The sequence below is a fragment of the Periophthalmus magnuspinnatus genome, chromosome 19, assembly GCF_009829125.3.
Source record: "Periophthalmus magnuspinnatus isolate fPerMag1 chromosome 19, fPerMag1.2.pri, whole genome shotgun sequence".
Taxonomy (NCBI): domain Eukaryota; kingdom Metazoa; phylum Chordata; class Actinopteri; order Gobiiformes; family Gobiidae; genus Periophthalmus; species Periophthalmus magnuspinnatus.
The window spans coordinates 27,788,448-27,802,556 of NC_047144.1; the positions used below are offsets into that span (position 1 = coordinate 27,788,448).

Genomic DNA, 14,109 nt, shown 5'->3' on the forward strand with positions numbered 1-14,109 from the left:
AGATTTTGGACAACCTTCCAGTTCATAATATAGTATTTAAAAAAAAAAAAAAAAAATCAACTATAGAGAAGAAGCACATTTTTTCAAGCTTTTATCATTAGTTATGTCTGTATCAAATGTATATGGGTATTCAAATAAATAAATCATTGCAGATTACTAATAATATTACTACCATACTTAATAGTGAAGTCTTTCTCAAACTATGGTGGGCAAGGTCCTTCAGGTGGTATATATATATTCCTCTGTAGTTCAAATGTTTTCTGAGTTATGAGTCAAATTAGTCCATATTTTTACCCTACTTAGGGTTATCCTTATGTAGAACTAGTATAGTAATTGTGTAGGCCAGTTTAGACCTAGAAAAGTTCTGTTTTAGTTATAATGCTGGATGTCGTTGTTAGCTTTACCATGATGGCAACACTCTATAATCGCTTTTCGCAACTTATAGAGCAACTTACAAACTCATTGTAGTGAATAATTAAAATGCTCGGAATGCATAAGGTAAGTCATAACTTTGGACCACTGCAAACTACTAAAAACATGAAAAACAGAATTGGTTAATTTAAAAGACAATAAAAATCAGATACATCGTCTTTAATCTTTGAAATGTGTACAATCAACATGAGCATTCAAAGTGATTTTTTTTTTTTTTTTTTTTAAACATGTAGCTGGTATATCCAGCAGATGGAGCTAGTGTTCCCCTTAAGTTTGTTGCTGCAGTGTTGCTAATGTGGCTGTGATTGATGGTGCAGTCTGTGCTCTAAAGCAAGGCCTGTGCTGGAGTTCACCTCAGGCCAGAGAATTACCAACTTTCTGATTGTCACAACAAATTCTTTCTTTTATAAGGGCTTTGTGGTAAAACCCTGAGTTAGATAGCAAACGCAAGAAGTATTGTTGGTAGTTTCTGATATTTATGAACTAAGTGGAGTAGATTGGATTGGAAGAAAAAAGTGAATTGTTTAAAGGAGGCTGTTAGGTACACTGCAGAAAATGAAATATGCCCGTGTTGAGAATAGAGTTGTCAAAAATAGTGAAAATCTGATACTAAATCAACTACTGATACTGATTTGAGCAGATGTCTAGCTATCATATATATATATATATATATATATATATGGACGATTGAGAGATTACATAAATACATCTATTATCTACAGAAAGAGTGTTTTTTATCATCATTGATACTAATGGCTACTATATTCACAAAGTAAGATAAATTAAAGATACACTATTTAACTTTTCTAGCGGGGGTTCAGCTACCAGTTAGTCTACATGGAGATAAATGGGAGGATTCCATGGAAACCTATAACATCGCCATGGAGAAGAGAAGATGGTGTATCCTATACCTGAAATGTTACAAAGTGTACAAAAAATTTGAGTTAAAACAAACTATATTGAATCTAGATCCCCATTTGAACAAGTATCGATACTAAAGAAGTCACATCAACTGGACAGAAATTAATCTTTACAATGATCTTGAGCTATATCAGAACAACTATAAGACCATATAGAATAGTATACGCCCATAGACCACTTTGTGTCATGACCTCAGTCTCAAAGTAGGTATCAGATATAAGGCCACATTTTAATATAAAAAAGTACCAGTACTATGATTGAAAATCACATTCTATTATCTAAATAAAAAGTGTTTTGTTTTTTTTTTATTATTATTTTTGTGGTATCAGAATCAGTGAGTATCAAGTCTATTCTGAAATCAAGTTTGAAATTATTGTATCATGACAACACTATTCTCCAGAGAACAGATCTATAAGGTAGGTTTAATGCCATACTGTGTGTGGAACATTCCATGGAAAGCAATCACATCTCCATGGAGAAGAGAAAATGATGTGCTCTCTACCAGAAAAGTCACAGTGCACTTTTAAAAGTAATCAAAAACATAAACCAAATTTAAAAAAACAAAACAATTTTAACCACAGAATAGTTGCAAAGGCCATGAATCATTGAAGTTCTATCACGTTTTGCATACTTTGTATACTATAAAAAGAAGACCAGTACCTATTGCAATATGAAAATGGTTTTGTCTGATATGGCACCAGGGTTGTTAAAAGTATAGAAAATCAGACACTAAAGTGATACTAAAACTAATAGAGAAACTAGATACTCATTTTACAAATCACTTTAACAGGACAAAGTTTGAGTTTTCCTGAGCAGTTTTAGTACGATTTTGACTTTTTGAGCAAGCATAAGGCCTTATGGTAACATAAAGAAAATGCTATTATGTTGTACATGAAAATTTTATTATGTTTCTAAAAAGCATCAATTTGGCTTTATTCAATTATTTTGCTGCCCTGTTGTAAAGGTTCTTACTGGCACACTTGGCAGGTGACGTCAGACTGCAGGCCCCCGGTGAAGATTTGGTCAATGATGCAGTTGCAGTGGTTGGGGTTGTTGGCCTTCTTGCCGTTGTCATCTGTACAAAGAAAAACAAGACCGTCACGCCATGTTAACTTTCTCAGTACAGAGCTGCACATGGAGACACAGCTCTTTTATCTGACAGTCACAGGAAATTGCCCCTTGTCTCAAGGGCAATTTTTCATACAGTTGTCAATACTTGAAAACATATTAACATTTAGTTTTTAAGATACAAAAAGCTTCAATTTTTATTTAATGTTATGACATCATCAAAAACATGCCAAGAATTGTGCTTTATTTAAACTGTGCATGTTTTGGGATGCAGTTGGACGTAAACTAAAAACAATGCCCTTCTACACCAGTGAGTCCTTGCGTCCTCAGACAACATTTTAGAAATTTAAAAGGATATTTGTCCTGTGTAGAAAAGGTACAGGTTAGGCTGTATGTCTTTAATGTTTTGTTTGTTTGTGATGACACAGGTAATATGAGCTTCCCTGCAGTATTGAAAGTTTTCCATTAATAAATATTCTGGTAGTACATTGAATATTGCAGTTATCTAAAGATGGTTTCATCATAGGGATGTGTGATATGCCAAAAATAAATATTTTCTTGGAGCCAGATCATGCTTTTGATTTTATCACAATTCATTTCATTTGCCGCTTCAAAGAGTTCACATTTCACTGTGGCTGGTTAAATCCAGCTGTCACTCACTTAGAGCCTTACAGATGATGACCAATAGGAGGTGTCGTTGGGAAAAAGATGATGATTTCACTAAAATAGCATATTGTCATAAGAATTAGATTACGATTAGATTAGAGCCCCACTCTTCATCTCTTCAGCCCTGTACATGACCTTGAGATGAACCAACATGATTTCATTCTTGCCATATGGATATTGCTTCAGCTGATATTGAAAAAATGTATGAATGCAAAAATGCCACCGGTATCTCCTGATGTGATGGTGTTACTGGACCTTTGCAGTGGCGGTGCAGCACGTCCAGTGCGGCGATGAGGAACTCATGGGCGTCCTGCTGCTCGTATCCAGCCAGGTGACGGGCATGGGTCCACACCAGGTGCAACAACCGGAATGGGATGTGAGGCGAGCGGTGCCCTGAGTAGAACTGACACAACGCAGGTATCAAATGTTTCTGCGTTAAGATTTTGTAGACGTTACTGTAACATTGGGCTGAGGTTCCCTTATGGAAACTTTTTAAAAATGGCTTTTCTAGCACACAATAAAAAATCATACATTTAGTATGGTGGGTGGGACTCGATAGTAATTGAGGTGAACACCATGCGTATAATTTTTTTAGCAGGCCACATGGCCGATCAACCAAGTGTACCAAAGCACACTCAGTGGATAAGAGCCGCTATTATCAATGCCATTATCTGCCAATTGAAAAGGTGCTGTACCTTACTTTTACCTGATGTGAAAAACAGAAGCAGTTTGCAGTGGTCCTTTCTTCAAGTACCTTATGCATTCTGACCATCACAATTAATCACTATAATGAGCTATTAAGCGCTTTTCATGACTCTCAGAGACCAGTGCAGAGTATTGCCATGATGGTTAAGCTAACAACTAACATGTTAGCATGCACTTCCTGATGATAGGACAATAAAAAACTAATTTAGATGGAGACAGCACACAGCAGACTTATATTAAATAAGCAGCTCATAAGGTTGAAATATCTGGACTTACTAGACCATGACAAATTTTGTTCAAATACATGGGGGGATCGGCTACAGGACTTTTAAAAGGGGCTGTAACCAAAAATTTGCATTAAATTAAGTCAAATTTGTCTTGCCCCACTACAGATAAAGCATAGGGCCAAAATTAGACCAATGTATGCTGCCTGCTTCTAATTATAAAGCTATTTTTATTGTCCGTGAACCAGGATGTAACACTGACGCGCATTTCGTAAACTAGGGGTTAGCAGTGGCATAATGGCAAAAGTCCACTCAGGTGTTTGAACGTTGTGAACGTTGAGAATAATTAGGACACTAGGAATGTGTTAGGAATAACTTTGGACCACTGTAAACCGCTTAAAATTAACTAGTTTTTAAGACAATCAGCACAATATACAAAATTGTACCGAGCAACAGTAGCTCTCCTACTGATCTCAATTACCCAAACATAGTGCGGAAGGCAATTTTACTTTATAACCTGCCTATATTGCTTTGAATCTTCAGAAAAATTCCTTTCACCTCTTGAAATAGCTGGGACATCTCGCACACCAGACATGAGTTGCTCTGCATTTCACACTTGTGCCGGTCAGACAGAAAGAAGTCTCGCAGCAGCGGTGTGTGGGTCAGCGCCTGGACAATGCAGTTCATGAAGCACGTGTTCCCCAGATTTATGAGCCCACGGAGGCCTGGAGGAGCACGTCACAGAACAAGGCAACAATAAGATCAACAATAATAAGCTCAACTGCCTAATGCTTTTATCCTAGATGCCACAGTGTGGAGTAGGGTAGAATGATTTTTCTGACAGGCAATGCAATTAGATTTGCAATTTATGTTTTAATAATAGGATACTACTCAAAGTTGACATTTTAAGTATGTCCAGAAGAGTTGAGAAAAAGACTGAAATGATTAACTAATACAAGAATCACATTTCAGGACATGTTTGTTCAGACCTAAACTACATTGTAAAAAACTGCAATGCAGAATGAGACTATGAATGAGGCTATTTTGTTGTTTGCAGAGGAAATGGTACTTTAAAATTGCTGCCTTTGCGATTTGCTAATTGCAATTAATCTTTCAGCCCTAGTGTGGTGGCAAAGCTGCAATTAGGGATGCTATATCTGTTATGTGCAATATCTGAGGATTTACACAGATATTGGTATTGGTCCAATGAAAATTCAGCACAAACATTTGGCACAAACATTTTTTTCTGCACTGCCCCAGTCAGTGTGTGTTCTCATTACCTCAGATTTGTCTTTTTGAACAGACTATAAGGACTTAAATTATGAATTTATGTCCCAAAAAATACATTGTTAGAATTTTGTAAATGGCCACTGCAATTTCGTCCCACTTTGTATTGGTATATGCAAATATAAGGTATCATCACAACAGCAAGCAAAAATTTCGAATATCTAAAAAAATCTATATCGGGCCATCCCTAGTAGTAATACCCTATTGGGCCTGGGCCAACTCTAGCCAGGAACGATTGTCACAGTGCAGCGCAGCAAAACAGAGAAGCAGTAGTAGTAGGTAGATGGTGCTAGGTAATACTCTCTCTAAATGGAACAGTGCCAGGGATGTTATCGGCCGAGCAGAAGATCCCCGCAAGCGCATACAAGATGCTAAACGTATGCTCCAGTCTCATGCCCACACGCTGCTAAGGCTGACCATCGCTGTTGCTTGGAGAATCGATTGGATTTGTCAGGCTGTCGCAATATTTTTACTAAACAAATCTGCACCTTCTCCTCATAGTCTTATTAGCACGCTTAATTCCAGAAAAACAAGTGGGCTGGTATTATAGTAATTGGGCTTAGCGATGCTGATTAAGCCTTAAGATTAATTAAAAGAGTGTGCACATAATAGATTATCTGGAATGATTAAAGGTCCTATATTACACAAAATTGATTCTTGTGAGCTTTAGGCTATGTTATAATGTTGCTACTGCCTCAAAAAAATACCTGGAGTTGTGTTTTGTCACACGTTGTAGGTGACGGTGTATGGGAGTTCAAAAACACAGCGGAACACTTCCTGTATTACCATATCACATCACAGAGTGTTTTCTGTTTCAGAGCCTAAATATGCAGGGTTTGTGTTAAACATATGTGAATGAAACAAAACACAACTCCAGGTATGTTTTTGATGAGGAAACAACATTATAACAGATCACAAATAGCTCAGTATATGCTCTTTAAACACGGCATTTTAGCTGAAAAACTTCATGCTTTAAAATTCTTGCTGAACACATTTTGATATAAGAGACTGGGCATCTGACCTATTGTACAGTTAGAGGTGATTCTCCTCCTCTTGGGATTATACCGGAGCAGCTCCAGCTCTCGCTTTGTGGGTTCCCAGGTGGAGAATTTCTCTCCAATTCCTGGAACAAAAACAAGCATTAAATGAAAATGCACATAAAAAGCAAAGCTATGTTCACATTATTAAGATTTGCAAATGCACAAGGTTAGCAACTAGAATACAGTATACCAAGGACATTGCTGTGTGTATAACTGCTTATTTAAAAACACTTTGAATACAGATTGCTTGTTGTTAGTACAAAATGATTTCTATCATAGATGTTTAAATTTCTTTAAGCCAAATTAGTGATTTGAATATATATTCGCTAAAGCAAGTTCCTAGTTTGTGAATTTTGTTCACTGACAGCAACTATGTAACTTTTCTGGTGGGTTTGGAGATGTTGTCACTTTGCTTGGAATGTTCCACGCTGGGCATCAAGTTATCTATTTTGTATTTACTCAATTACAGGACTTTATTGTATCCACAGACCCATAACACTGCCAGGAGTCGTCACGTACTTGTATCCATGGAGTTAAGTTCAAATCTATACATTGGAACGTCCCAGATAAAGCAATAATATCTTCATCGAGATTATGAAGGTGGCAGCCAAAAAACGATATAGTGTAACTTGAAAGTGTTTTTTTGGTGGAGGGATATGGGATATAAAGTTTTTGTCACCATGAACACAAGAAGCAGATGTCACCAAGCGAAGGTACAGGTCAAATCTTAGGAGAGGCATCTTAGCAGAGGCAAGCCTCACAATAAGGGTACATGTTTTCAAGCATGATGCAGTACTGTGGAACATTCCAGGGAAAGCTCTCTCTAATCTCTAGGGAGACAAGCAGCCCAGCCCATCTACCAGAAACACGCGCATACATTTTAATTGATAATTTACCTAGTTTCAACATCTTTATAAAGTGGCACCATTATATTATTTTTACCTTGCATTTTCCAGGCTTTCCTCTGTTCTTCTTTGGCAATCTGTTCCATGTCTTTATCATAGATATAGTCTTGGCACATAAAGCAGTAAATGCCCCCATATAGCAGGTCAATAGCTGTAGACAAAACACGCACAAAACATCAAAACCTCTGTACATCAAAACTCCACTTTCTGCAGCAGTTTTTTTATTCCCTGAAAATTGTTTGTCAGACAGCTGCTGTGCAAAGTGATAACAGGTTCACTCGGGGTTGCCAAGTAGCTGCGTTTAACTGCTGACTTCACACTGTTCAAACATAAGGAATCAAAAGGTGAGAAAAGAATATCTTTCAAAAAAGTCAAATTATGTTTTTTTCCCCATCTGTTGAGTTAGGTATATGGGTAAATAAACAAGGTGAGAGGAGTTTGTTGAATAAAAATTTCAAAGAACAAATTAAACTTTCATGCTTAGACCCCAGCAGGAAGAAACTTCAGCGATGAAATTAATGCAGAAGGATAGATTAGTTAAAAATGAAAATTTTCTGATGGAGGTATCACTGGAGATTTTTTTGCTTTGGCTCCCCTCCCGATCCGTGAGAAAATTACAAAATAAAATGACATTTTATTCCAATGTTCTTCAAATTTCCACTTGATCAATTTTGTAGATTTTTAGTTAAACCTACACATACAGAATGGAAATAAACTATGTGTATATATATATATATATATATATATATATATATATATATATACATACATACACACACACACACACTCACCTGAAGGATTATTAGGAACACCATACTAATACGGTGTTTGACCCCCTTTTGCCTTCAGAACTGCCTTAATTCTACATGGCATTGATTCAACAAGGTGCTGAAAGCATTCTTTAGAAATGTTGGCCCATATTGATAGGAGCATCTTGCAGTTGATGGAGATTTGTGGGATGCACATCCAGGGCACAAAGCTTCCGTTCCACCACATCCCAAAGATGCTCTATCGGGTTGGGATCTGGTGACTGTGGGAGCCATTGTAGTACAGTGAACTCATTGTCATGTTCAAGCAACCAATTTGAAATGATTGGAGCTTTATGACATGGTGCATTATCCTGCTGGAAGTAGCCATCAGAGGATGGGTACATGGTGGTCATGAAGGGATGGACATGGTCAGAAACAATGTTCAGGTAGCCCGTGGCATTTAAACGATGCCCAATTGGCACTAAGGGACCTAAAGTGTGCCAAGAAAACATCCCCCACACCATTACACCACCACCACCAGCCTGCACAGTGGTAACAAGGCATGATGGATCCATGTTCTCATTCTGAATGTCTCAACAGAAATCAAGACTCATCAGACCAGGCAACATTTTTCAAGTCTTCAACTGTCTTCAATTTTGGTGAGCTCGTGCAAATTGTAGCCTCTTTTTCCTATTTGTAGTGGAGATGAGTGGTACCCGGTGGGGTCTTCTGCTGTTGTAGCCCATCCGCCTCAAGGTTGTGCGTGTTGTGGCTTCACAAATGCTTTGCTGCATTCCTCGGTTGTAACGAGTGGTTATTTCGGTCAACGTTCCTCTTCTATCAGTTTGAATCAGTCGGCCCATTCTCCTCTGACCTCTAGCATCAACAAGGCATTTTTGCCCACAGGACTGCCGCATACTGGATGTTTTTCCCTTTTCACACCATTCTTTGTAAACCCTAGAAATGGTTGTGTGTGAAAATCCTAGTCACTGAGCAGATTGTGAAATACTCAGACCGGCATGTCTGGCACCAACAACCATGCCACGCTCAAAATTGCTTAAATCACCTTTCTTTCAGATTCTGACATTCAGTTTGGAGACATATATATATATTTTTTTAAATAAATGACAAAGTGATCCTTGGTCTGAAAAAGTCTGAGAAACACTGCATATTGGCGCCGATCCAGGAAAATTTGCTTGATCAGGTATCAGTTCCATGATATTTGTTCAGCTAATAATATCCTGGTTGGGCCTTTAATTATTTGTAATAAGACTATTTACAGAGTGATGTAGGCTCACGGCGTCTCATATTTGAACTTGAATTCATACAATGTTGTTAACTGCATAATAAACAGGTGTCACTGTGTGAGGTGACAAGTAAATCAGATGTGAATCTCACCAAATGCCAGCTAAAGCTATTCAGTAAAGCTTCTGTGCCATTGCCAGATCTTGCCAGATTAAATCTTACCATTAATGTTGTTAAAGGGCCTGTGCCCATCTTTGAACCATAAGTGAAGAACATGTTTCAGAATAGCAAAGTCTGGTTTGAACCATGAAACCACAGAAATGACTGATAGGCAGGCAGTTTACAATCAGCAAATCTTAAAGACTGCAATTTTGCCAAGTACCATAAAATCCTCCACAAACAACAAAAGATCCTGTTCGGCATAAAAAAAAATAAAAATAAAAAAAACAAACAAACCTGCAAAAAGTAGTTCAGATCTATATAAACAACTGACATGTGATCAGTTCATGTCTCTGATTGGATGAAACTGTTGGTCCCTGGCAGTTGCTTCCTTATGGTTCAAAATGCATTTAAATATGTCATGGCAATATAATTTAATTTCATTTATTTTCATTAATAGCTGCTTTTACAATATAGTGTATGGGGTAAAATGTGTTTACCAGAAATAGAAGAAAGCAAGAGGCCCTGTAAAAATATGAATGGAAAATATGAACAAAAGTACTGGTCTCATTGTATATTAGTTTTATCATAGCCACATATTATGTACAAGTCAAACTATATACAGTACAAACTAACATTGCATTTCCTTTTTAGCCTTCACTTTGACATATTGTCTATTCTTTCCCCATCAGCTCTGTGCCCTGCAGCTACCTGTTTGCAGTTGCTATGACAACCAGCCTCCCAGCTTTTCTCTCGCAGGTAGGTATAGAGAAAAAAACTGAAAAAAAAAAAAAAAATAGGCTATAGAAAAGAAAAGACAATTTAAAATGTCTACTGAGTGATCTACAGCTTGTTCATCTTGACATTTGTGATCCTTGGGTAATCAATCTGTATGGAGTGTCAATGGAGGAAAATGTCAATTAGGTAAAGGCTACAATACCAAGAGGGTCATCAGGTAGCCATGGAAACAAGATGAAGGCTAAGGGAACATGAGATATGAGAAATGAAACTGCTGGATGATACGAGAAGACCTGCTCTTCAACGACTGTGTGGAATTTACATGTATTGTGTTAGAGCATAGAATTCCTTTCCTTCCTTTCCTACAAACCTTTACTTGGACTATTACCAACTTGGAATTAAAGGTGCCTTATGTAACCTTTCTGAGCATCTCCATGGGAATATAATTGCTTTGCTGGAATGTTTCAAAGTATGGCATTAAACTTGTGATGTCAATTTCGTGTCTTCATGGAGATGGACAAGGCCAAGTTATGGGGCAGATCTGCAGAGAGGCAAGCTCACTCACAAAAAGATAAAGTTATGTAGTGCACCTTTAAAAAAGCAAGACTGAAGGGGGTCACATGATGTACGCTACAGGATAGACGTACTTTTTTCGCCTGCTCGCTGGGCTTCTGCAAACTATCTGTGAGACAACTAATTTGCCGTGTATTTTGCCATAGCAGAAGTTAATAACTCCAACAGGTCCCTGGACAACTTTTTTGTCAATTCTCCGTCGAATAAAAATAAGGGAGCGAAAACGGGAAGACGCAAGGCTAATGCTAACGCTAGCACTGCTTACGCTAGCCAAGATGATGCTGAGACAGGCTCTGAGAATGATGCTGATAGGGAGGCTGGACAGGTGGCTACTGGGTGTGAGGTGGAAAATGTCGAGACTTTAAGAGAAGATGTGATAGTGGAACGAGTGACCAAGAACATTGAAGAAATGCTTGACAAAAAACTTGCAACTATACTCAAGTCAGTATAGTTCCTGGCAAATTTGAGGCAGTGACTCAAAGACTGGATGATGGAAAAGCGTGTGTCCGACCTGGAGGATGCATCTGTTACCACTGCACCGAGGCTGGATGTCATGGAGAAATCTCTTAAACGAGCACTGAACGACTTGACAACTATGAGAATCAAAGTCGTCGGCAAACTATAAGGATTGCCAGACTCAAAGAAGGAACTGAGGGCAGGGACCCAGTGACTTTTTTCGAGCAGTGGATTCCTGAAGTTTTGGAAATGCAAGAGAAACTGATCAAAATCGAGAGAGCACACTGCACAGGACCACTGACTGGATGAGGCAAAGACGGGCCAAGGGCTGTTCTTGTGAGACTGCACAACTACACTGATAAGGGAAGGATCCTTTACGCTGTGATGAGGAAGGGAAGAGTAGAAGCGGAAGAATCGGCAATTGCACGATTGTGGCTACGGGAGGCGGTTTTCTTGTACACGAGCCTACACGGGTTTAACCCAAGCTGTGTGTTCTGTTTTTGCTTGGATCATCTTAAGTTTTGTTTGTTAGCACAGAGAGGTTTCTTGAGACATGTATTAGATTCAGTTTTGCTTTTCCAAATGCAGCACAAATATACCAAACAAAATGTAGATTAATATTAGGATATGTACATGGAATATTAAAGGTTCAAATAATCCAGTGAAAAGGAAAGCTATCCTAAATAGTTTAAAGAAGGATGGAGTACAAATAGCCTTATTGCAAGAGATTCATCTCACTGATGAGATAAAGGATTGGGTAGGACAAGTCTATTTTTCATCCTATTCAACAAATAAAAGGGGGGTGATAATATTAATAAATAAAAAGTTGCCATTATTTCATTACTAGAAATTGAAAAGGTATCACTTAAATCGGGTAAATGTCCTGAGCTGATGGATATCCTGTCCATTTTTTTTTTTTAGTTTTAAAAGGGAAAATCGCTAAACTACTGCAAAGAGTTTTCAATAAATCCTTTGAATATTCGAAATTACCGGAGACAATGTATCTTGATACTGTAAGTGTTATACCAAAAAAAGACAAGGACCCGGAATTATGCGCCTCATACCGGCCAATAAATTTGCTCGGTGTGGACATGAAGATCCTATCAAAGATACTGGCTAATAGATTGGAAAAGGTTGTGCCAGATATAATTAATATAGACCAAACTGGCTTTATGAAAGACCGCCGGTCCTCAAATAATACAAGACGTCTAATTAATATAATACAATATCTCAACCACTGTCAAATACCAGGGGCTATCTCGATGGATGCTGAAAAGGCCTTTGATCGCATTGAGTTGGAGTGTATGTTTAAAGGGCTTAAAAGATTTGGGTTCCAAAATAAATTTATAAATTGGATAAAACTTTTATATAAAGAGCCCAAGGCTTCTGCCTTGACAAACAGTCTTCTGTCTACACTATTTAGGCTGACAGACAGATATTTTTATTTATTTAACCTTTATTTTACCAGGCAAAACATTAAGAACAAATTCTTATTTACAACATTTTATTTACATATCTGAATATAAGGTAAATTTTTTGTCAGAAATAATGCCTTTAGTCAGTTGCAATAAATCTGAACCAGCGTTTGTTAAGCCATTTCACTGGGCTCCCACAGGCTTGAAATATTTGGGTATTCACATTACACCCAAAACTACTCAGATATATTCAGAGAATAGCAATATTCCAATTACCCATGTTAAAGAAAAGCTAGCTAGCTGGAAAAAGCTCCCCATCTCATTCCTTGGTAGGGTCAACCATGTTAAGATGATAATACTCCCAAAACTAATATGTCCAGTGTCAATGCTTTTTATTTTGCTAAATCCAAAAGATGTCACTGACATAAATAGGATGATATCCGATTTTATTTGGGCAGGAAAAAAACTAAAATTAAATTGGAAATTTTACAACTTCCAAAGGAGTTGGGAGGTTGGGGCGTGCCTAAGATTGAAATGTGCTTTCTATATATGCAAGAATCATTGGGCCTGTGGAAATTATGGGATGCCATGACTGGAGATCGAGAGAACACTTTGTAAACCTTTCTGTCCTGTAAATTTGTTAGATAAAGAGGATAAGGAATTACCACTGTGGTGGAAATTTAAGTATATTCATGTTGTGTCTTTAAAAGCATTTGATCTGTGTCTGTCAGACCCACAGGAAACGCATTGTTGTTCTACCTGTCTAAGTGTAAAAGTTCATTATCATATGGGTGTGAAACAAAAGTCACTCTACTTTGAAATGTACACTCACCTGAAGGATTATTAGGAACACCATACTAATACAGTGTTTGACCCCCTTTTGCCTTCAGAACTGCCTTAATTCTACGTGGCATTGATTCAACAAGGTGCTGAAAGCATTCTTTAGAAATGTTGGCCCATATTGATAGGAGCATCTTGCAGTTGATGGAGATTTGTGGGATGCACATCCAGGGCACGAAGCTCCCATTCCACCACATCCCAAAGATGCTCTATCGGGTTGAGATCTGGTGACTGTGGGGGCCATTGTAGTACAGTGAACTCATTGTCATGTTCAAGCAACCAATTTGAAATGATTGGAGCTTTATGACATGGTGCATTATCCTGCTGGAAGTAGCCATCAGAGGATGGGTACATGGTGGTCATGAAGGGATGGACATGGTCAGAAACAATGTTCAGGTAGCCCGTGGCATTTAAACGATGCCCAATTGGCACTAAGGGACCTAAAGTGTGCCAAGAAAACATCCCCCACACCATTACACCACCACCACCAGCCTGCACAGTGGTAACAAGGCATGATGGATCCATGTTCTCATTCTGAATGTCTCAGCAGAAATCAAGACTCATCAGACCAGGCAACATTTTTCAAGTCTTCAACTGTCTTCAATTTTGGTGAGCTCGTGCAAATTGTAGCCTCTTTTTCCTATTTGTAGTGGAGATGAGTGGTACCCGGTGGGGTCTTCTGCTGT

The 14,109-nt window shown here is 38.1% G+C and overlaps 1 protein-coding gene across 1 annotated transcript in view; it reads right to left on the reverse strand.

Moving 5' to 3' along the window:
• Positions 1-14,109, reverse strand: part of usp22 (ubiquitin specific peptidase 22) — a 41,272-nt gene that overhangs the window by 8,847 nt on the left and 18,316 nt on the right. Inside the window, exons 3-7 of the mRNA XM_033984879.2 lie at positions 7,286-7,399; positions 6,325-6,426; positions 4,575-4,741; positions 3,343-3,490; positions 2,326-2,428 (exon numbers count right to left, since the gene is read on the reverse strand). Coding sequence (XP_033840770.1) covers positions 2,326-2,428; positions 3,343-3,490; positions 4,575-4,741; positions 6,325-6,426; positions 7,286-7,399 — 634 coding nt within the window. The remainder of the gene's footprint in view (positions 1-2,325; positions 2,429-3,342; positions 3,491-4,574; positions 4,742-6,324; positions 6,427-7,285; positions 7,400-14,109) is intronic.